The sequence below is a fragment of the Amphiprion ocellaris genome, chromosome 3 (genome assembly GCF_022539595.1).
Source record: "Amphiprion ocellaris isolate individual 3 ecotype Okinawa chromosome 3, ASM2253959v1, whole genome shotgun sequence".
NCBI lineage: Eukaryota > Metazoa > Chordata > Actinopteri > Pomacentridae > Amphiprion > Amphiprion ocellaris.
In genome coordinates, this window is record NC_072768.1 from 5,988,775 (window position 1) to 6,013,633 (window position 24,859).

General features: G+C 41.2%; 1 protein-coding gene across 2 annotated transcripts; it reads right to left on the reverse strand.

Annotated features, from left to right (window-relative positions):
- Positions 1-399: 399 nt before the first annotated feature.
- On the reverse strand, positions 400-23,857 carry pamr1b (peptidase domain containing associated with muscle regeneration 1b). Of its 2 annotated transcripts, XM_023263228.3 has the most exons (14): positions 23,609-23,857; positions 16,150-16,326; positions 14,994-15,119; positions 14,325-14,439; positions 10,407-10,624; positions 9,616-9,723; positions 6,995-7,165; positions 6,622-6,813; positions 5,495-6,400; positions 5,228-5,404; positions 4,335-4,401; positions 3,891-4,120; positions 1,439-1,797; positions 400-1,360 (listed from the first exon to the last, which is right to left on the reverse strand). In XM_023263228.3, the coding sequence occupies exons 1-14, from the start codon at positions 23,766-23,768 to the stop codon at positions 779-781; spliced, it is 3,588 nt and encodes a 1,195-aa protein (XP_023118996.3). In that variant the 5' UTR covers positions 23,769-23,857; the 3' UTR covers positions 400-778. The 2 variants fall into 2 exon arrangements, with proteins under 2 accessions (XP_023118996.3, XP_023118995.2); XM_023263227.3 differs by lacking the exons at positions 14,325-14,439; positions 14,994-15,119; positions 16,150-16,326; positions 23,609-23,857 and adding an exon at positions 13,807-14,032.
- Positions 23,858-24,859: the final 1,002 nt, after the last annotated feature.

Genomic DNA, 24,859 nt, shown 5'->3' on the forward strand with positions numbered 1-24,859 from the left:
CTCTTTTATTGTCCTAGAATAACACAAAATGTCTCTTTTTTTTTTTTTGCTCCCTTTCGGAATTCAACACACATCAGCTGCAGGTCCTCCATCTATGTAAACTCACCTGAGCAATGGAGGAAAGTCAGAATGGAAGTAATTGATTCAATGTGAGCAGAGTAGTGAGAACTGAACCGTAACTAACATGCTGTTTATGGTTGTGAAAATGGTGCTGCTCTGACCTGGATTCATTTGTTTCACGGCACAAACCCAACCGTGTGCTTCATCGAGCAAATTATAAAGTGTTTCTCTTGAAATTATCGCAGTGTAATGGTTTAATTCTGTACATAGTCAGTGGAGTATATTGGCCCCATGCATACATAATGAGTTTTACACGGCAGGGAAAGCACAACCACAAGCTTTACCACACCAGCATTTTCTTTAATTAAAAACGTCATGATATTTTGCCTTTCAATACAATATATACACCCCTTGAGTCGTATGAATTTGTATAATAATTCAACATATGTACATAACGATGAGTACAATCCGAACCACCAATGGTTTTTCTGGTCATTTTCAAGTCTAATCTCAGGTTGTGGGACCTGAACACCGAAGTCCTCAGTGGAAAGGTCGATGCTTAGCACATCTGATGTGTTAGCACCCCCCTCAGTTAGAGCACTGTGTTGTCCAGTGTTGCTTTTGCATTTAGCAAGAAAATGCCCTAGTGCATAATATCAAAATTAAAAGATTAGACAGAATGAATACACAGACAAAGATAACAGGGACGGTAAGATTCTCATTTCATATTGCTCTCAATCCAGTCTTTGAAGTTGGCTACACGTGTGTAGACCGTGTAGAGGTCAGGATTGCACTCGCCTTTGTCATAACCAAAGCTCACAAGTCCCAGGAGCCTCCACAGCCCTTTGCTCTCCCCTTGAACCTGTGTAAAACTGAGAGAGGGCTTCTGGTTATTGCTGGAGAGGTTCTCTGAGAGGGCAGGGAGGACGAGTATTCCCCCAGTGTCAGAGGGACATATGTTAGATGGGCTGTAGTCGGGCTTTTGGCTGGCACAAAGCATATTGTCTGTAACGCTGACTGGCACGCCGTTACGAGCGTACTGCTGCTCACATGGAACCACGTCAGCAAGGTGAACCAGCCCAACCCTTGCTTTTTCGTCGAGACCTAAATTTGAATCAGGCAGCGGAGACCAGCCTGTCACAAGCCCCTGACCAGAGGCAACTTCTTCTTCCTGGTCTTCTGTTAAGCAGATTGGCAGGACTTTTTCTCCAATCCTTGCTTTGTCTAGTAATTTGATCACAGCTATGTCAGAATCAAGAATATTAGGGTCGTAGTTTGGATGAACTGCAATGGAAGCCACCTGAAAGAGAAGAAGACGGATTTACTGTACAAGTTTAGCCAGAAAGTATCATCTGATAGAAGATCTCCAATAGTTTACCCTCAGGTGTTGAGGACCTTTAGCTTCTCTGTGGTCATCGCGATAGCTCTTCCCAACCACCACCTTAACCGTGGCTGTATCCACAGGATACACCTTGCCCAGCTCTGTCACACAGTGAGCTGCAACCACCAGACTCCTTTGGTTCACCAGAGCCCCGCTGCAGACCAGCTGCCAGTCGGAAGCTTGATTGTAGTTGCCAGCTCCTGCTCCACTGTCCTTCTTCAGGGACTCTGCCTGGCTGTCTGCCTTGGTCACCTTGGTCTCCGTACCCTTGGTGGAGCGGCGGTAGATGGCTGCCATCCAAGGCCAGTGAGCCTCTTCCGGCCTCTCCGGGTCAAAGGTTGGATGCTTCCCACACACTTCCAAAGAGGAGGTGACAGGATGAGAGGTGAGACCGTAATCAAGGCGAAGGCAGGGGAAAAAACACGGGAAAAATTGGATTTACATTGCGACTGTGTCAACATTTAGAGCCGTGGGGCTGCTTTTGAACTGCCTTACGCTTCGGAAGGCTTTTATTTTATCTGGAGATTGTTTGAGAAAATGCAAAGTAGTGGCATGAATGGAGCAGCATATAAAACAGTTAAAAGCCAAACAGCTATGTGGAATCTGAGAGCATCCGAGTGAAGAAAGAAGTCATGAAATACACAATTTGCAACTAATCCATCAACATAAAACGATACCTGTTCAACCAAATTCATTTGATAATCACCCTCTTTATCAGCTGCTAAAGAATAAATATCGAGACTTAAGACACAGAGATTTTTACACTGCATCCTACAACAAAATGTAACGGCTCTGGTGTTTGTTGACAGTGTCCAGACTTGTATTATTAATGTTGAACAGAGCTCACAGAACTAACACTTTTTCCAGATTGGTATTAAAGCAGGTTGTTTTTTTGTGATTGCTACAAATCTTCTATCCCATAGAGAAGAAAACCACTTATACAAAGAGTGTAATAAAGAACTTGAGAAGTCTTTCTCCTTGAGTGAATAGTCCTGAGGATGAAAGGCTCCAAGTGCACAGTTCTGTTTGAAAGGAGACGCAGGAAACCAGTGGTGCTATGCCATCAGACTTGTGCATAACTTTCTCATAAGGGGTTTACTTACCTAAATACCTGCGATATATATGCAGTATTGTTAATTAACTGAATGTTCTAAACATTGCAAGTGTAAAAACATGTTATATAACCAATAAAAACACTGTAAATCAATTTAAGTTTGTTTAACTTCGAAGAATAAGGGTGCCTGCTTCACTAAAAATACAAGTTAACTAAACTTAGGTTGAACTTTAGGATCATTTTATGAATTTTGAAATGTAAAATTAGTTCAGTTAACGGAACAAGTTCAGCTGCAAATGTTGAAACCAGTTACTACCTAAGACAACATGTGAGGCAGCTTCCAGTTACATTGTTTTAAAAGAATTTTCCAGGGCCAAACACTGAATTCCATCCTAAACTTCCTCATGTTTAGCACTGCTTTCATTATCATGTAAAGAAACAAGGATTTAACACATCCTAAAGCACAAACAGTACATTTTCATTGTGAATAGGTTCTTAAAGCCATTAAAGGAGCGTCTCAGGAGAGTATTAGCCCTGTAACAATACTAGACTGGTTTTGTTTCTTTAAACGTGTGATTTATTGAGCCGATTAAACTCTTAACTGTATATTAATTCGACTCATTATTTGAAGTCAAAGGCCAAAAATTCAGACAACTAAAAAAAATCTAATAACTCGACATGGGTGAATGAACTGGAAACTGGCAAAGATTTCTGTGTTTTCACTGAGGTAACAAGAAAATATTTATTAATTGCACTAAGTTCCAGTGAAAGAAGGCTTGCTATGAATGGATCTATCCTGCAAAAAGTCATTTTTATCTTCTTTATTTGGCAAACAACTAATGTACGCACAACAGTGTTGCATCTGTTATGTTTAAATTTACCTTCAAGAGCATTCTCTAATCTAACTGCAGTCATATATGATGCTGATGTTGCTGAAACTGACAAAAGAATATACATAGTTGTTGTAAGTTGGGAATTTGATTACAGCCTGGAGGAATCCCTTTTTAATCAAAGATGCTTTTAAACTCCCATTGCGTCTGTTTCATTACTCAGCCTACATGTCAGCCAATGGCATTTCTACATAGTTTTTCAAGGAACTTTCACTGAGTAGAAAAGAAAGGCCCACGGCTGGCAGGAAAGCCTAAGAGATGTGTGAAGAAGCTGACAAGGTATTGCTCAAAGTCAGCAACTAGAGGCACTGATTATATTTTTAGAAAATACTGCTGCATGTGCTCATAGCGTGAATATTGCTTCATTAGATAAATGGCTATCAAGACACCCTGTCTGAGTGGCCACAGAGCAATTTTGTGTCTACAGAAGATTGCTGATATGTGGGTATAAATCTCTGCAATAAAATGTGTCAACTTCCAACTTGTTGTCCTCTGCTGCCCTCACCTGGTGAACAGGAAACATGGCGCCCGCTCCACTTCCCCGTCTTCAAGCAAGTGCGACGACTACTGCCGGAGTGGTGGTAAAATGCAGATGCACACTCATATTCAATATGTGTGTATAGATGGTGGAAGCCCTGGGGCAACTGGGAAAGTAGCGGGGGGCTTTTGGTGGGGCCATCGGACTGGAGCTGCCGGCCCAGTGAGGAGGAGTAGAGCTTGTGCACAGGTGTCTTTCTGAAGGGAAAAGAAGAAGCCAAGTGTACTAAGTTGTCATAAGGCCAAGAGCTGAGTAAATGCTTTTAATGCAAGTGTTGAAAAAGGCATTGCATGATCTCATAGTGAACACTTTTAATTCATCGCTAACTATACAGTTCTATATAGCACCCGTGGATGTCAGGTATTTAATGCAAACTGCCATGAGTGTTATACAAGGAATTAAAAGTCTTACCTGAGTGGTGTTTGAGGAGGCAGAACTCTTTGTCTAACCAGCTCTGATACTTTGGGCTCTCGACATGCTGCAAGCAAATCCACATATACAGTATTATGAATACACACTGATAACACATACAATACACCAAGGCCCTGTTGATGTGTGCTCTGATTTGAATAGAGTAACTGGAACAGTGATTTGATTTGCCCTTATTCAGTCTTTGTGTTGCACTGCATGTAAGTCAACTAGCTACTGGTTGTACTTTCATATTAATAAAGACACACGAATGGCATTGATCTTGCCATTTAGCACTCAGCCAAAAACATTTCCCAAACTGTCTTTAAAGAAATGATTTATCTTTTTTTTTCTTTTTACTTACAACAGTGAAAAAAACACTAATAAGGACAACTTGCCTAGTTCTTTAATTCATCAGGAAAATCAGGCCAGTGAACAATTTTACCATTTACCTCTTGGCAAAGAGCAGCAGAGCATCCAGGCCAAAATCCACTAAGAACTAATTAATATTTATAGCTGCAGGCTTGATGGATTATTTTAGTGCCAGAATCCTTTACTCACTAACATTTAGCAATAGCATTTTTTTTTAATAACCATTTACTTACTAGCCTATATATCTATCTTTATAGTTTAACAGTCTATGTATAAAGTGATAAATCCATGACTGTTTATTAACATTTTTTAATAACTTGCAGAACATGCAGCGCTGTGTGCTAATACTCCAATCTGTCTGAAAGCAAACTATATAAGAAACTTGTGCCCTCTTCGCTTACACAATGCAGTAACAATCAGAATATACATGTACATTCTTGCAGAAAAGTAAACCTTTTACAAGTCCCCAAACAACCAAATTAGTATAATTAATCAACAAAAAATAAAATAAATGATGACAGTACCTCTGACACAAAGAGGTTGTTTGCCGCTCCATGTACCATCTGGCTGGCAGGTACGTCGGCTGTCGCCACTCAGAGCGTAAGAGTGGTTACACTTTAACTCCACTGTTTCAGGCTCCAGCCCTGGCACCACCTGCTGGTAACCGTGGTAGAGGCGAGGCAGAGGAGGGCAGCTTTTTTCTAGAAGAGGGAAGCAGACAGTGAGTGAGAATGAAAGACAAGGAGAAAGGGGATAATGTTCATTTATATTTTTCTCAGTGAGTCTCTTACCAGAAACGCTTTGGTTGATTTCTTTCTCCTTTTCTCTCTCCTTTTCTTTTTCTTTCTCCTCCCTCTCCCTTTCCAACTCCTCCTTTGTTTTCTCTACAGGCTGCTTCTCTTTCTCGTCCTTTTTTGTTGGTTTTTCTTTCGGTTTCCCACTTTCCTCGACTGCCCTGTACATGGTGTACTGCGTAACGTTGACTCGGGTGGGGATGATTTTCCTCCCCGGCGCTGGAGATCCAATGGTGTTATTTTCTTTTGGTGTGTCCGTGATATCATATGTAACTGTGCTGTTGGTCTTGGTCATTCCAAGTTCAAATATCTCCACTGTGTTTTCTCCCTCAGATATGACTGTCCTCAGCTTGGTGTCATTAGGTCCCACTTTGTCTGGATCTCTTTTCCCGTTCACTTGCTCCTCTTTTCTTTCCTTCTCCTCTTGTCCTTTATCTTTTATCACAACTATTTCTGTGATGTCAGTCTTCTCTGTCTCCAGGTTTGTTTCTGAACTGTCTTCTTTTTTCTCAGGTGGCTTTAGTACGTCTGGTTCTTTCTTTTCTTCAACTGTGTGCAGGCTGTTATCTGGGCCTTCACTATCCACTTTATCTTCTGTGCCTCCAGAAGGTTTCTCTGACCCAGTATTTCTTTCCTCTAGCTCTCCTTCATTCCCACCCTCGGGCAGAGTTTTCTCTGGAATCATCCCAGTATATTTATCTTCTCTGTCGACTGCTGTTGTATTCTCCTGCCCGGTGTTTATATCTTTCCCTGCAACACTTTCCTTTAGTCCAGTTGTGTTCTCTTGGTCTTTCTCTTTAGTTTTGCTGATATCCTTTTCACTGTATATATCTATTTCCTTGCCTTTTTCTGTCTCTTTAACTTTGTCTTTGTCCTTCTCTGCTTCAGTAAGAGTGTTATTCACTGTGGAGAGAAAAAAAAACATAAAAAAGATCATTACTGAATTATCTCGTAGCAGCCGATTGGAATTTGCTCGGTTTAAAATTGGCTCAGTATGCTGAATGAGTGCTTTAAGCACTGACTCATTTTCTTTGAGCTGTTATCCAACAAAAGCAAATTGAACCATTTGCAGTGACTCATGCATTTTATGTCTAATCTCCATTATTTAAGACTTTTTCTCTGACCTTTAGTGCAAGTAGGAGGAGTCCCGCTCCAGGTGTTGTTGGGAAGGCAGGTTCTCTGGGAGCTTCCACTGAGTTCATAGGGTTGGTGACACAGGTACTGCAGAGCAATCAGGACATCATTGGGTCCATAAACCAAGAAGTGGTCCCCATGTGTTGGCTTCGGTGGCAGAGCACAGACTCTTTCCACTGGCACTAAAAACAGGAAAGAAACTCAGGCTTTAGAAGCTGCAAATCGGCATTTTATCATGATCCGCTCCATCTCTGGAGCAGTATGCATGGCATAGAGAGACAAGCAAATTGCACACATGTGACCTTTTCAGATCCAAAAGTGTAATTATTTGGGTGAAAAACACTATTCAGATTATTATCTCACCACACTCCGGGGCAGGCGCACTCCAGGTGCCATCACTCAGGCAGATGGCAGTACGAAACCCCCGCAGCTCGAAACCAGGGTCGCAACGGAAAGTGATGCGTGCACCAGAATGGTGGAACAGACCCTCTGTAGACCCATGGGTGGGCACTGGAGGCCTCCGGCATCCCACCACTGAACAAAAATACAGGCAGGCATAGTATATTTATGGATACATGTTGGAATTTTTTACTCCTGCTTGTACTTAACTAAAAGGCAGATCATCAGAACAAAATTACAATGCATAGAGGATTTAGAAGGCATCTCTAGCATACCTCAAAAATTGGTTCATTGCATCTCCACGCTGTTAAAGACCACACAGATAGATCTTCAGCGAGTTAATTGCCATCTGGTATTTGCAGGTCAGACAGGTAGTCCACAAATTGAAGCCTGGAATGACTCACTACCCTCAATTCACAAAGGACCAGAGGATTTAAAAGCATAGTCTGCTCCCTTAGAAGCTCGTTAATGAATAATTTCACCCATCATGGTAAAGTGCGAACAGTTCACAGCAAGGCTCTAACACAAGGCTTGTAAATGAGGGAGAAATAGACATAATAAAAGAGCTTTGGTCAAACTGTTCAATTTTCCAGTGTTGTAAAAGATGATTTTACGAAGTGGGGTAGTACAGATTTGTTTTGTGTTTGTGGAATGCTGTCTAACTCTGTTATGTACCAACCTACTGCAAAGTAAAACTTGCATTATATAGTTTGCTTTTCTTTATTAGAAGCAAACTGAAAATGTGCACACAAATGTTGTGATAAAGGCCTTCACTACCCACATCTGGGTTAATAAAACACACATGTTATCACTACAGTTATCATGCCATTACAACACTTTGTGTGAGATGATCCCTCCGGAGATTTTCTGTGTTGTTGACTTTAAGTGGGATCACATCCATGAAATGCACTGTCTGTGGTTTTATAGCTCAAAACCCAGGAACCCACCCTATAATCTGGGCGTTTTTGTCTCGGGGCATTTCCATCCTTGGGTCTTTTAGGGGATGTAAAATGCTGTTGGCCAACCAAAAGTGGAAAAGTAAACTGCAGCTGACCTCCACTGAATATGTATTGAAGAGACGAAGCACCCGAGGTGCTACGGGCATCGTTGCTTCGTTGCCAAATGATGGAGCTTTCATGTCAGATTGTGTCAACAGATGTAATGAAATCAACGTGGAGTCATTAGGGTGGAATGCTAATATACAGAAAGGCGCATTCTGCAAGTAAATCATCATTCCTTTCGTTAATGCTTTGGAAAGTACGTTGGGCACTGCACTCCAAAACAGATTAGACTCCAGAAAAGATTAAACTGTTGCAGACAGAGGAGAGAAAAGGGAGCGAATGTATTTCCCATCATGAGTTTCTATGATAATGTGTCACATTCTCTCATATGCAGAATGAGTTTTAGCTTCGGCTCACGACAGCTGACAGGCTGATTATTAGAGGCATAAAATATGGCTGATGTCAGGTTCATATTTAAAATTCCCCATCTGACTCTGGGGCAGAAATGTAGATTACATTTCCTCTACAAAATGTGAGACATTAGCGTCATTCCAGCTCACTTCCATTACAGCATTAACAGCTGAGGGATACTCCTGAGAATACAGATGAATGTGACTCTGTGTGGAATGAAACTATTGCCTTCTCTTTTTTTTTTTTTTTTTTGGAATGTCTCCTCCATTGGAAAAGCTGGGTCTTGTTATAGAAGTAGAATTGTTTCACCATTATTTTTATAGACTTGAATTCAACCCTGAAAAACAACAACACAAGAATAAAGTACGTGCAGGAAGCCTGTTTTTGCAGGATCTTAAGGGAGGTGTATCGGGTGCAAAAACACAACTTAGGGTCTAGACATCCATAAATAAAAGACTTTGTAGGGCAAAGTGACTTGAACCACATTCTACAAAGGAAGCAGCACCCCACATGAAGAAGGGGCCACACAGATTTAAGGTGGTACACAGTGGGTATCTTAAGAAACCAAAATAGCTTCCTGACATTACCAAACTCTTAAATAGAGTATTTTTTCTTTTCTTTCTGTCTACCTCCACCTTTTACCTTCTTTCCTCAGTCAGATTCAGACCATTCACCTCATTTATCTTTCTGCCGCAGCATGAAATCATGCATTTTTTGGCTCCCAGCTGCTTAATTTTGAAAATATGTGTTTGATGGTCATTTGGTTTTTGCAAGACCTCTATTAAAACTTAATTTATATTTCTTGAGAACCACAGATGCAGTTTACAATGGCTGGGGAAGGCAGCTGGCCTGAACTCAGTCCAGACCACAGACCTTGCCCTTGTGACAGTGAATCACTGACTGCCTCAGTTCAAGATAAATTTGCTGTAACTAGGTGTGTCTCAATTCAGTTGACTATTGCTAATATGATTCTGGGATTTCGTAAGTGTCAGTACAGTCTGTTAGAAGTTATGACTAAGTATTCTGCAGAGACTAGTTATTTCTTCACAGTGAGTACAACTTGCATGTATTTTCTTTTTTACTTCCATGTTTCGTATTTCCCAAAAACATAAAATATGAGCCTTTTACGCACATGATCATACTGTAGAGCCTTCAGTTATGTTACAGACTCACCATTTTCACACCGCTTGCCTGTGTAGCCAGCCAGACAGGCACAGTGGTAAGTGTACGAACTGTCCAGGATGCAAGTCCCATCATGCAGACAAGGGGAGGAGCTGCAAGCTGTAAACATATAGTGTAGGACATTAGTGTACAATAGATACACATACTATATCAGCAGTATTTTAAGTACTGTAAGTGTGTTAAACATCATTGCTGCACACATCAGATGACATCAAGGGATTCACATTCAAAGCCAGAGCTCTTTAAATGCCACATTTGTTTTCTTTTCCAAATTTGTATGGGTATTTAAACACAGAAAGCCTCTGTTTGCTTTTACTAGATTTGGCGAAGCAACCAGTAACTTATGTGCACTTATGCGTGTCTGCCGTTGACTTCTAGAAAATGAGGACATTTCTGGAAAGTGAGGACATTTCAGCTTCTCAAAGGGCTCAACAACCTGAAGAAGGGCCTTTGCCGAAACGTGTAGGTACCAGTCATGCACTATTAAAGGCTTTTTATTATGCGCTGGAGCCTGAGTGCCATGGAAACTCCTTTCGTGTTTGCATTTGTTGTGGCCTATGACTCCAAAGAGCCCCTTTGTTCACTGTGACTTTACAAAAGTTTTTATTTACTGGATATGAGACAAGTACAGTTCACCATTATGGAATTAGGACTCGGTTCAGGTTTAAGCGTACATAATTCTGTTGAAGATCGGGGGGTGTATCAGGTACATTCAGAGTAAATTACAGTTATTAGCAGCAGTAGTAGTAGAATTGTATTGTTTTTCTTGTTAAATTACATGCCTGAGTTCTCCTGGAAAGTGGCGAAAAATCCATCAAAATTCTTGTAACCATCAGACACAAAGAGAATGTGCAAACTGTTGCCAGAGCTTTGAACTGGGGCAGGTCTGTTGTTCCCGCAGAATCTAGCGATAACACGGGACCTGATGCTGTCTCCATCGCGGACCTCCACGTAGTCGTAATGGCAAGAGTGGTGAAACTCCAGACTCAGCATCATGAACCTGTAAACGCAAGAAAAGTGTTACAAATATCTTTCTAAAATCAATGTTTTAAAATAAAATTCCACAAAAAGGCATATTTCAGCACTGGAAATACTTTTTTTCTGGTCATTTTCGAGCATTTTATGTCTGTGATAATAATTTGAAGCAAAACAACAGTTTTCTTTTGGTTTCTTTTTTTGATGTAGCAGGTTTTTGTTGTGGTTATTTCAGGTAGTTGTGTGTTTTTCCTGGCTCATGTGTTCCCTGGCAGTGCTGCACCAGCTGGCATCACTGTAGTGAGCCTTTAAAATCTCCTGCCAGCATGTAAGTAATGTACAGTAATGATAGCCACTGAGCACATTAACAGCTGTTGAGGGTGATTTGCCCCCCTTTTACGTGCCGTACTGCTCTTAAAAGTTGTGTTTTTTTCACGTTTTGTTTTTACGTGCAACACATCTTAATGAAAAGATTGCTCACAGCAGTAAAGATTAATGTAAAAGGGTTACCAGAGACCACGACAAAGACAGGTATAAGAAAGCGAGACCACATTATTACTGTGCGTAACAACTTTGCACCTACATTATACAAGCTAAGAAGCAATACTGTGAACTGAGATAAAGGAGAATCGCTGTTGACACTTGGCAGCAAAACAGAAACCAAAAACAGATAACTATCACTGGCTTTGTGGTGTGGGGAAGCTTTGGGAACTTCTTAAGAATTTTTTCCACCCTATTTACTGGATTGTTTATCATTAAGAGTCATTACGTGCCCATTAAACAGCAGAAGTGCACATATAGATGCCATTATATCATTAGAATTGGCAGTGAGTACTGTTAATAAACAGAATTACACATTCCAGTCTAAATAAGCATCTAGTTATTTAAGCTATTAAATGTTTTTGAAATACATCTATGAATGCTGAATAAACGTGACTGCACAATATTATTTCCAAAACAAACAGAACATCTGGTGACTACTGGTGCAAAAATTCTACTTAACCCTGTAAGACCCAAATACACAAATACAGAAAAAAAGGGGAAAAAAAAAATCAATAAAATAAACGCCCCCCCCCCCAAAAAAAAATATATATATATATATACACACATATATATACACACACACACACACACACACACACACACACACACACACACACACACATATATACACAATTAAAAAAAATAAAACTGATGTATTTCTGCAACAGTGGGTTTTAGAGAGTTAAATTATTGTCAAATTCCCAGACATCTTCTGGGTGCTGTTCAAGGATTTCCTTTGGATTTACATGCGACTTTAAATGACTACAACGGTGACAACTTTATATCCACTTTCAGTTCACAAGCTGTTTGGTTCAATCAGAGTGCGACTTTGAGAGGCCTGCCAGCTGGATTAGAGAAAACACAAAGGAACCATTCCGGGTTTTAGTGATTCCCGATGTAATCTCCTTGGCATAACACTGGAACGGACATGGAGCACTGATGAACTTCATACAAGACACTGGCATGCTCCAAATCCTTTAATTCTATCCTTTATCACACCCCTTTGGGCCAGGGAATCTTAGACTAATGAGCTATACGGTGATGCTAAATGTTAGCCTGCAGCATCTCATAAGAATTAATGCCAGTTGTAATTCAGTTGCCGGTGATGTGATAGTACTGCAAGCCACTATAGTTAAAGGAAAGCATTGCCAGTAAATCTCCAAATCAGTCGGGCACAAAAGTACAGGTTCTTGTTAGTTTATCTCATAATAGTGTTTTTTACATCAGAGTTTTGTTGAATTTATGTTACGAATGGATCATATTCAAACGTGACATTGGTGTTTCCTTTCTTAGCATTTGGCCTCACAGAATGATTTGGCCTTGCAGCAAATGTATATCACATTCATCATGGTTGTAAAGTTTAATGAGGAGGAGGAAAACATGCTTGCAAGCACTAAATATCTTTTCCTCACACAACAGACCAGGACTGTATAGACTACATGGTCAACCTGGATCTAGCTGTGTGGAGCTTTTGTTCTGCTAAAACCCTGTAAAAATGCCATAATGGAGAAAATGACAGAAAGAGAAAGTTATCACGGACAGAAAAGTAATAACTTCTCTGAAAAAAATGGACCGTTATGGTTTCCAAACTCTGCTGTAAACTTGCCATCAGTCTATGACATACATCTTGCAGAAATATCTGAACTGAGTGGAAATTTGACTGAAGCAGGCCAGTGGTTAATAACTATTACAGATGGACAACGAAGATCCCAACAACTGAGATTTCAGAGCCCAATGAAACAGCCATAACGCCAACTTTATTGACTCAAAGGTTTTTCTATATTCATTAGTCTACAAACCTCACAGCTTTATTTGTGAACTGTGGTTGTTATATTCCAATCAACTATTCTTTGTTCACTTGCTGGCTGGTGTGCAACTTTATGGGCGTTTCCATGGTTTTATGAGAGTTTTTCAGTTTAGTACTTCAAATGAAATCTGTCGAAAGTGGAGTCTGAGGATTTTTTAGGATAAGTAGGTCACTGTTTCTGAATATACAAAAGTCTTTAAATGTAATTTTTAGCCATGGTAGCTGTAAGAGTGACTCTAGGAGCAGGAATGTCGGTCTGTGTGCAGGTTGGTCAGTCCAACAATTTGGTCAGGACTGAAATATATCAACACCTATTGAATGGATTGCCCTGAAAGTTTCCACACACCTTATGATCTCTTATTTCAGTGTGCAGTGATGGAATACCTGAAAAAAATGGCATTTTTATGAGCCTTAGCTACCTAAACTAGGATCGTGACTATTGTAAATATCACTTTGAGCATGTCAGTGTACTAGCTGAAAACACTACTGTACTTAAGTGCAGCTTCAAAGAACCACCGGCATGTTGTAGACTTGAAGGTATTTTTAAAATTGCAGCATGACGCTCTGAATGAGGCAAATGAATTAATAACAATTTGCTCTGATGACTCAGAAGGTAAAAGATGTGTTGGGGGTGGGGGGGAATCAGAGAACCCAGGTGCAGACACAGAAGCGGGGAGACAGGAGGAATATTGGGAAGGGCTTTATTTAAACTAAACAAGAGTCACAACACAAAAAGGGAAACTGGACTGAGGGGGAAACCACAATCAACTCTCTACAAAAAGTTCACAATAAACAAAAGGGAGGAAATCTACAAAACTAACACAGAACCAACTAAACTAACCAGAAGGGGTACTCACAAGATTGGGGAGGCAGGCTTGGGGAAAAAGACAGTCCAAATATTATTGAGGCAGACATGAAGCAAAAACAAGAACTGGGAGAAATCCAGGCAACAAACAGAGCCCAAGTAGGGAAATCCAGGAGGGGGGAAGCGGAGTGCATTTAGGGAACAGAGTCTACGTAGAAACATGAGTCTTCATGATCCGGCAAGGTGTAACTGAATGAGCTGAGCTTAATACTGCAGGAGGTGATTGTGAACAGGTGTCCGGAGTGAGCTAATTACTGCAGCTGACACTCATTGCAGTAATCAGCAGGTAGCAGAATGCAGGCAGGTGAAACAGGGAGAGCAGGAGGGAGAGAGACAGGGAGAGAGAGAGACATGAGGGAGAGGTGACAGATAGACAGAGGAAGCCAAAAAGAGACAGGTCAAAACAGATAGACAGATACAGAGAGAACAGGAGAGAAACCGGGGCTGGAACAGGGATCATGACAAGATGATCCTTACAAAACTACAAAAGAAGAGTGCTTAGGATCCTACCTGAGTTCTATGGTAAATGGCCTGTCCACCTGTATTGTCCACTCACACCTAGCGTTGTTGGGGTAGCTCTCCAGCACCAAGTGGCCCTGCCGTTTGCGGATCACTCCCCCACACTCTGAAACACACAGAAATTCCATTTAAGAAAGTTCAAACTGGGTTTGTTCTTTCAGCTACAGCTTAATTATTATTTGGAGGGTACACATAGAGCTGTTTTGGTTACCATTCAAACCAGCAATAATTGCATTCCGGTTTTTAAAGCGTCTGTAGAAGCCCCCGTTTTGCACAGCAACATAAAGAAGCACAAACACAAAACACACAGGGGCAACAAAGGCAGCCTTTCCAGGTTTCTACTTCTAATTAAACGTATGCTTGTTATGCCCCTTGGTGGAATATTTGCATTTAAAAGCCAGTGTCAGTGTCCAAATGTTACGTAATAAATTGTTTTATGGGATTCTTAATTGTTGACTCCGACTTGTCATTCAGCTCCTCATGGAAAACCTCTTGGGCACATGGCAGCCTTCCAAGTTGGCACAGTGGTCCCAGATGAAGATAAATTAGAGGGAAAGGAAAGAACATATAGTACAAGGTATGCATTTCCCCCATAGGAAAAAAAAACATTTAGAGTGAATCCATGTAGGAACTGCTAATTGGCAGAATGAAAAGACTTACTCATGCAGTCTCCGCCAGACCAGCCAGGCCGACACTCGGCGCAGTACTGGCCACTAATGAAGAAGTCATCCCTGGGGCCCCATGTCCCGTTGTTACAGCGCTTACAGTTCTCAAATATACTGCAACCTGAAAGAAACAGTCCGAAACCAAGTAAAGCAGGAGTCCCACAGACAGGCCAGAATATAAAGGCTTCAAAGAATTTACATTACATCTCTCAAAGGAGTTTATATTGTTTATAAGAATAGGGAACATTTTATCTGAAAAGTCGGAGCTATGAGACCAGTCTCAAAATGCTTCCTTTGCATCAACTCTGCAAAACTAATTAAGATCATGTTTCACTACAATAAAGCAGGAAAACATATAGCTGCTTCTTGACATAGAAATGTGGAGAAGACCCGTTGAAATGACATGCTGGGAGGGTGGATTTTCACTTAAGAGGCTTCAACGTCTGTAGGGAGGTGAAATGCAACATTGTGAATTGAGGACAGGTATGGATTTTAACAACAAACTGGCTAGGGATGTAGACATGGAGATTTATGATTGTACACAGAGGTTGGACTACTTTTTTTTACCGTTTAACAGTAAAACGTGATGCACAGGTATCCATTTAATTCCGAACAGCTGTTTTTTCCCCCCATAAAGGAAAGCATGAGCACATTCAAGCTGTGAGGAAAACACAACATTCTTCTATAGGTGAATGGCATGTAGGAAAAAGAGTTTGGAAGTGCGGGCTGCAGCATATGTGTTTAGAGACATACATGGCTTCTGATACAGACAATAATGTGCTCATCTCTGAGTGTAAATACGCTCAGATTTACTCCCATTTCATTCACAAGTTAAGGTTCCAAGTGTGATCATTCACTCCTGCGCCCTGCCAATTCAAGAGGATTCTGCCAGCAAGTCAAGAGAGGGAGCTAATGTGAAGCAAATTAGAATGGACACAAATACAGGAAGCTATTTTCAGTCTGTCTGTCACACTGTTTGCCATGCTGCAATGCAAGCAGCTGTGCAGTTGATAGACAAACATCATGGCAGATATTCAAGATGAACCCAGTGCTTGTAGGATGACTCAACAGACTTTATAAAGACAATTCTCAATGTTGTAGCAAGGGAACACTGCAAGATCTCATTAAATGCATTTAAATGGACGTTGTACCTGGATGTATAATGCAGGGGTCGCACTCATTGATGGCATTGCGGCAGCAGGGCACAGCGTAGCCCACCTGAGTCCCCTGGATGGGGCACTTACAGCGAATCACGTCATACTCGCAGCAGCCTCTGCACATCACGTTCCACTCTGGACCTGGACAGTGGTTGTACAAGTACCTGTAATCTAAAGAAGATGACATGTCAGGGTCAGCAGCTCAGCAATATCCTTCAAACAAGAAAGCACGAAACAAAATTCTTTATGTAAGCATCATTTCATGGACAAAACAGACATGAAGATGAGTCAAAGTATGTCTAACGTAATGGTTGGCCTTCAGGGAAAATGTGAGCAAACACGGGTTTTGGTCAGCGGTGAAAAGAACACAGTGGAAGATTTCTGGTGAGTTCAGTGTTTATCTGCTGCTCTGCGCTGCTTCTTTGGTTATTTCCGCTGTCATATGGTTGCAAGCTCCTTTTAAGGAAACCACAAAAACTCCCAATAGTTTACCTCCTCTGTGTGTGTTGTTACGTCACACAACATGCCACAATGGTAAAGTCACTGTCACGGAAAACTGAATCACATCCTTAATCAGAAAGGGCTTTATGAACCAAATGTAAACAATGGTCTTCTTCTTTGTTTTTACCTGACAAATATGATGTTTAATTGGACTGGAAACCAGTGATTCAAAGACCTTTGAGCCTCAGTGGCTGCGATTACATAACAGTGGATTTTAAAGCTAAAACAGACAAGTGGAAATTCTCTTGTTGCAGATGTGGACAGAGAACTAACAGAATCTGCACTTTAGAATTGGCACAACATCCCTGCGATGTTCTGTACCTCCTCTTAGCTGTGCAATCATAATTATTTAGTGCCTCTGTGATAGATGTCTTAATTTGTGAAGCTGCAGTTGCACAATAAGTCTATCTGTGGTTTATAGAAGTTTTGTAAAAGTGAGCCTTTAGTGCACAGACACAGACAAATGCACTGATACAAGAGCAACAACTACAAGTGATTAATCTGTTAGTGGTTGACGGTCAAACAGAGAGGAGAAGCACAGATGTCTTGGAATGCTATAAGCTGTCCCTGCTGCCCTTCCGCATTAATGATATCATAAATTGTGTCTACGTCCAGCTACAGTCTGGCCTTCTGTTCAGCTGTTTCTCCTAGAAGAGGTATGGCATACATGCTGACATTAATCAAACACAAATTTGTGCAATGCCACTGGGTCAGTCTTAATGGAGGTTTTTTAAGGACAGAGTTTGTGTTTCACTGAGCTTTTGCCGTATTTTCGCTGTTTGATGATTCTTGTCTGTCTCTAGAGTCATGGGCTCAGCTGGATTTGTGAAGCAACTGTGAAAGCATGTACAGCAAACCTGGAGGCACGACTGTGCTAGATCTCAGGACCGAGATAGCGTCAGTCAAAATCTGTTGGACTACTGGGCTCGTAAAGCTACACCAGTTCCTCACACAATGCTCATGCTGTCACACTAAACACCAGTCAAAGCTGCTTGTGGTAGAAATGAAAGTAAACTTACAGTCCTTCAACTTTGTTTTTGAATCAAAGCTGGCGGTCATGGATTATTTATTTTTTTTAGCTCAGTCCATCAGCCCAAGACAAAAAAAGAGAGAGAAGCTCATAGTTGATGTTCATATTGTCATTTTTGTGGATTTTGTTAAACCAAGTGTGAGGACCACAAACATCCACAGCATGACAATGGCCTACATGTTCAGAGACATCTGTGTGGAGAAAAATAGAGTTGTTGTAAAGAGTGGGATTATGCACATTATTAAATACACATTATGGCAGTGGCACAGCAAGTAAGAACATGGTTTATTTGAATCTTACACAAAATTGTTATTCTCTTCAATATACAACCAATTCAAAAGACACAAGAAAGTCAAGTCAATGTTTTTACGAGCACAAAAACGACTTAGCTCAGACAGAAGTCGAGGTGACATCTTTTTAATTCCATGTAGTCTTTTTTTTGGCAAAATTGCCAGCAGTATCACTATTGATTGCTGAGAGTTTGATTAGAGATTGGGGCATATGATGCTAGAGCAGCTAACATAGCCTGGTGCTGTTAGCCTCAAGCAGAGATGAGGAGTGGACTTCAGCCCCAGATATTTTTCTTCTTTCATTTTCAATAATAATGCTAATAATGAGTGCTGGGTTTCTCTCCACATGCTCCAGCTTCCTTCTGGATAAAACCCAAAGACATGCATGGAAGATTAACTGGTTATTCTGGATGGATGGACGGACGGACGGACAGATAGATGGATTAATTTGGGATTCTAAGTTGGCTATAAATGTAAATCTATGGTTGTCTGTGTCTTTATATTAGCCTTGTGGTGAAGTGATGACCTGCTTTGGATGGTCCCCACCACACTAGCTCTGTCCTCTTAAGATATAGCAGATATAGCTAATAATAATAATAATAATAATAATAATAATAATAATAATAATAATAATAATAATAATAATAATAATAATAATAATAATAATAATAACAAAACAATAAAACTGCATGCTTGGGAATAAGTTATGTATTAAGGCTGGTAATTGTTTGCTTAAAGTAGTCTGGTCTGCTTTCACCCACATACACCCACATGCACTAAAGCATCTGTGTTTTATTCGCCAGAACAATTCAGTCTTTTAACCGCTGCCATTAGGTGCCCTGCAACGACTAACACTCCAAGATGAAAACTGCTTAAAAGGTGTGATGGCTGCCACGCAGGGATTAAGAGGTCCCGACACCATCAGCGCCTCTTAAGGGAAAGCTTTTCTACTTCCTCACTAAAGATGCTGGCCAGAGAGTCTGTGAAACCTGATTTATGAGGCAGAAACACAAAAGGGGTCAAAAGACTCTATGAGTTGGACTGGCAATGTCATTACACGGATCACTGCAATGTGTCTTCTCCATCGATATAGAAATGCAATCCTGGTTATATCTACCCTTAGTACACATATACTGGAAAACCCTAATTTGTAGTGAAATTAAAGAGAACAGTATAGATTTTTTAAAATTTGTTTAAGCAAGGCTGTAAATTCTTCCTTTGCCTCTCCTCTGACAGTCCAGTGACATCAAAGTATATGCCTTTATTATAGGATTAGTTTCCAGATTTCCATCAGCTGTTTTGTTAATGCCCCTACTGGAGGTAAATAAACCCAGGCAGCAGTGTTTTCTGTGTTTATGCACTGTGAACGGATTCAGTTTGCTGACCTCCAGCTCTGTTGATAAGGCGGCTCTGATTTTCTCTGCAGCATGACTCCAAGGTTTCTCCCCCAGACCTGGACACATGCTGGAATGCATCTGTATATTTCTGGATAGCTATCCTCCCTCCTTACTTTTCTTAATAAGTGTTTACTGAAGGTGATTTTGACATAACTGTGCTTTGGATTGCACTCCGGCGATTTTGAATTTACTCATTTCACCAGTGAGCTTACTGCCTTGTAAAAATCTATCTGTGAAGCATCCAAGTGAACACCTGCAGGTAATACAGACTCAACAGTAACAATGTCATGTGGATTTTTTACATCAATGTAAGAAGGTCTAAGCAGGTGTGGAAGCGTACATGTACAAAGATCTATGTGCTTGTGTTTGAACATGAAAATGAAATCATTTCTTCTTTTCAACACAATGCCCTATTTAAGTGTACTATGCAAATATTGAGGCTGACAAAAAAAAGACATGAAAAAAATGCAATAACATGCAAAGACCCCTATAATTTAACCCAAGACTGTGGTTGAGCAATGTGCCTCTGGCTAACATGTATTTAATCACAAACTAGAAGTGTTGACAGTTGTCAGAGAGGCACTGTAACTGGAAAGAAATTCATCTGATAACAAAGTTTGCTTCTCTCCCGTGCCTCATGGCTGTCTAGCACCATTTCCATCTGATATTTATGTGTTTTGGTATGTCTGATGATGTCTACATCTTTCCCCTGTGCAAACATACCTAATAGTGTGTGTATGAGTGTGTGAAGAAAAAAAAAGCTGGCACCAAGCCAAAGAAACACAATTTAACAGCAGATCACAAATGTGTTTTTTTTTTACCCCCTTATTTCTCAGCGTTGTAGCTAAGAGTGTAGATTTTTGTGTGGGTTGTTAGGCTGTTCTCATCCTAGGTAAGTAATATCTGCTTTTTCCATTCCAGATGTTCAATTCCTAAATGCACCCTGCAACATGTATGTCACAAAGCCATGGAAATCATCGCAAGATACACCCTGTCGCCTGGTGGAAATCTTTGCACTGCCACCCTATCGGAAGCTTTATAGGCCCACGTTTTTAAGTAGCCTGTTTCCTTTGATGTGGATTCAGAGACTGACATCATTGCCAGGGGCAAAAAGCCACGTCAGTCCTGTGACCTTGTATTTGACATTACTGTGCTGCTAGCCCACTAACCTGCAGGACAGCTGAATCAAACTTCTGCCAAGAACAAATATAAAACTTTGAAGGTATTGTTCTGTTCAAATTTTTATGTTAAAAAAATTTATTCATACAAATATAAAGTCGTGAAAAACAAGCGCTGCTGATAGATAAACCATGTTTAGAATGTGCTGCATCTGCTGAATTTGACCTTTTAAGTGGCTCAAGAGGCCACATCTGCTCCAAAACTGGGCTGTTATTTTCTGGAAGCAACCTCCTCCTCTGAACCGAGAATAAAACCCCAAGGTCAGCAAATGCCTTTTTTTAATTTGTTGTGATTTCACAAGCATGTACTTCTGCCCCAGTCCACATTAACAAGCAAGTGCTGCCATCAGAATCCCAGATAATGTGTGCATTAAGCTCTAATTTGATATCCAAAGCGTTATCAGAAATGTAGCTGGGCACAATGTGATTTGGGACATTTAAGCCACTTATTGTCTAGTTTATCTTTTTCTTGCTTACTGCTCAGAAACCCGATCTTATCAGCTTGAGTCTTGATTTGCTCCACTCTGCTATTATAGTGGTTATTTTTAACACCAAACAAAGCTGAACAGAGAACTTCAAGATCAGTTACACATGCTGAGCCAAACCACTACATGATGTTGTGTCTCTGTCATTCTATAACAAGTGGTGTATCTTTGCTGCGCAGGTTTGACTGAGGTATTGCCTAAAAGAATAGTTTATGATTTTGGCAAGAACCTGCTCGATATTTTGAACGTGGCAAGGGTTATACGAGTAAAATGATATGACTCTTATGACTTGTACAGTTTATATAAATGTACTGTCAGCCACCATCAGCAGCGAAAACACAGTCCGAACCACACTTCAGCATTTAATACACAAATAAATGTAACATGCTCATTAGTTTTTCGAGGTGCAGGTAGGTGAATTTTGCTTCCCTTGAGGAGAGCAAGCAGCATTTGTGCTATGCTACGCTAATCAGCTACTGTCAGTAATTTCACTTTAAAAACCCATCCAAACCTCTGCAAGAAAACAATGTTTTCCTAAATGTCAAACAACTTCTCCAACATTCAATTCATCCACATGACAAATGACTTATTTTCTCACTTGTCCCTTGTGAAATCGAGCAAAGCCAATTGTGTTTATTTGAACATGCAACTTTGCACAATCATGGCCACAACTTCTTCCCTAGTTCTTCCCTACCGCGATTAAGTGAGAATTTGTGTCAGACAAAGTTCTCTGAAGCAAATGTCGAGTACACAGAATTTACGCGCTAAATAAATAGTTTCCTCATGACGAAATGGAGCTGATTTCATGCTGATGTATCATGGAAAAATAGTTTGTTTTTACAGCAACTGTGAGTGCATGTGCTGTGTATGTATTGTATGTGTAAGTGTATAACTCCTTTCGCCCGCTGCCCACAACAGCTGTCTGGTATTTTGAGGTTGGGGTGATTTAGCTATCACGGAACTGGGAAACTCCCACAGGAGCTCTGTGGTCATTGTAGTATCCGAACACATTCAGATCCCAATGCACTGATCCCACTGGTTATCCTGTAGACTGCTTTAAATAAGCCTCCCTCAGATTGGAAACTACAAACCCAGTGAAATACCCTATCACTCTATCATCCACTGTGGTGCAATGGAATGTACATATGCCAATTTGTAGGTCAAACTGGATCTGTGATGAGGACATTTGTTTTCACCATTTAGCTCCTAAACTTGGATCAGACATTGCACTCTATTTTTCCAAAACCAGAAGCCATGTTTTTCTTCATGTAACTAAACCTGTGCCAAGATTTTCCACTCTCCTTGCTAATATCACTTTTACATCTGCCAGCCTCAGCCCCTGTCTCCTGCTGCCCACTAACCAGAAGCACTAAAAAGCTCCCAGTGGGCTTTAGCTAAACACACCGTGAAGCGAGTGTGTCAAAAGAGCAGGAGTCAGGTGGGTGGAAGATCCTAAACAAGGAGCCTTACACAGTTTAAAAAAGCCTCTGTGGGGTCACCAAAACATGCACAAGTGGAAATAAACACAGGCACACGCGCTCATGCATGCGTAAAGAATCTATCAAGCAGGGATTTGCATGTAAACATCTCTTTAGAAAAAGAAACTATTTTAGGTTGCTCAATACAAGACATCTATCACCAGCTGATTATACACGATTATGAAACAAGCCGCGCTGAGAGTGACTCAGCTGACAGCAACACAAGTAGGCAAATCTGCCAGAGGAAAGCCTCTTAATCACTGCAGCTGAACACAGCTGTGCTCTGCCCAGTCGTCTGCCACATTGACTGATGTTACAGATTGAAGGTATTATTATAATGCACGGGAAGCGTGCAAAGCAGAATCAGACAGAGGGCAGAGGTTCGGTTAGGAGTCTTGGAGACGGTGTATGGTATACACATTACCACAGCCAGCATGCTTGACTCAAACATGACTCATGTCTTCCTGCAGCAGTTCAAGTGGTCATCGAGTGTAAACACGCAGAGTCAAACTTTATCTGAGGAAGAATTCACTCACAACACACTTTAGCATTTATAGAGAGCCTCTTGCACAAAAGGGGATGCGTGCCAAGATTCAACAGCCCTATTAGGACTGCAACTGCCTCAGTTCACCTCAAGGAATGTGTGGCAACGTCCAGCTATCTCACAGTTTATTCCCCCAAAAAACAATCATAGAGAGTCAGAAAATATATGAAGAGCATAGAGACCCTTTTAAATGGGACCATAAACAAAACACACACAGGACAATCCCTCACTCTGTTTCTCATAACAAGAGTTGTAAAGGCAATGATTGCACACACTTGTCAGTGGTGTTTTTCTTTGCTGTGTCTGTAAAAAAAAAAAAAAAAAAAAAAAGGATTTTACATCACTGTGTGTCTCTCTGTGAGGCTTCTTTTTACAAGTGTTGCTGAGTGCTTTTGCGCTCTGAAAGGATAGAAGGGAAGAAGGGATGGGGAGAGTGCTGATGCCGGCTTTTTGAGAACAAAGAGCCAACAAGACGTTGTGCCAAACATAGAGATTGTGAAGAGAGAGAAAAGGAAGAGCAGTAAAGGTAAAGTCAGTGCTGTTGTCTTACCGTAGGGCCACGCTGTCCCTTGGGGTAAGGAGATGACAATAAAGAGGGAGATGAAGAGGAGCCAGCCCTCCTTCCCAGAGATAAAGGTGCTGGTCCAGAGGATTGTGCGGGTTCCCCCATGGGTTTGCCCCAGCTGCAGTCTCCGTCCCGCAGACAGCATGCTGCAGTCTGGAACTCTGTTTACTTTCTGAACTCAGCTGACATCACCTTCTCTCGGCCCTTCAATTCCTGCCCTCCCCCTCCCTCCATTTCTCTCTCTCTCTCTCCCTCTCTCTCTTTTCCTTCTCCCTCAGCTTCTCTCTCTCTCTCTCTCTCACTTCTCCATGGCTTCAGGTTACAGCCCAGCCTCGCAAGGAGTTCCACTTGCAGTGGTCTCCCAAAAACTCCCCTCTCTCCACTCAAAAGGACGACGTCACTGCTCGTGAATGAAAAGCGAGCTCCAGTGTTTTATGCTTAACTCATTATGGTGACACACACTCGCACACACACACTCGCTCGCGCACACACACACACACACACACACACACACACACACACACACACACACACACACACACACACACACACACACACACACAATGAAAAGAAACACATAACAGCCAGTTTATGTTCTACACTCTCTGCCTGCCGCAGTCATGATCAATGATGTGGTGATAGAATTTATGTCTGCTCCACTACTTGTGTGTTCATGACTAAAAAATCCTGAGGTCAGTGTTCTGACCTAACAAAGTGTGAAAACAGCAGCTGTGTGTAGTCTCACAGAGTAGTGCATGTTTAAAGATAGTGTTCAGGCCATAATTAATGTCAGATTACAGTAACGCCATAAGTGCAAAAATACAGTACACTTAGTGGCTTTCTTGCAATGAGTTAGATACGACTATAATCTCTATTTGTAAAGTAATTAAGAACAGGACACTGTTGACTTGGGTTGCACAGTGGTGTAGTGTTTAGCACTTTCGCCTGGCAGCGAGAAGATCCCTGGTTCGCGTCCCGGCTTTCCCGGGATCTTTCTGCATGGAGTTTGCATGTTCTCCCTGTGCATGCGTGGGTTTTCTCCGGGTACTCCAGCTTCCTCCCACAGTCCAAAAATATGCTGAGGTTAATTGGTAACTCTAAATTGCCCGTAGGTGTGAATGTGAGAGTGATTGTTTGTCTCTGTATGTAGCCCTGTGACAGACTGGTGACCTGTCTAGGGTGTCCCCTGCCTTCACCTGAGTCAGCTGGGATAGACTCCAGCCCCAGAATGTACTG

Excerpts from the sequence above, each read along its gene's own strand:
- pamr1b (XM_023263228.3), bottom strand. The coding sequence starts at position 23,768 with ATGCTGTCTGCGGGACGGAGACTGCAGCTGGGGCAAACCCATGGGGGA. Across the intron at positions 1,798-3,890 it reads CCATGTTTCCTGTTCACCAG|TGTGTGGGAAGCATCCAACC; the intron begins GTGAGGGCAGCA and ends CCTCTTTGGAAG. Across the intron at positions 1,361-1,438 it reads AAGGTCCTCAACACCTGAGG|GTGGCTTCCATTGCAGTTCA; the intron begins GTAAACTATTGG and ends CTTCTCTTTCAG.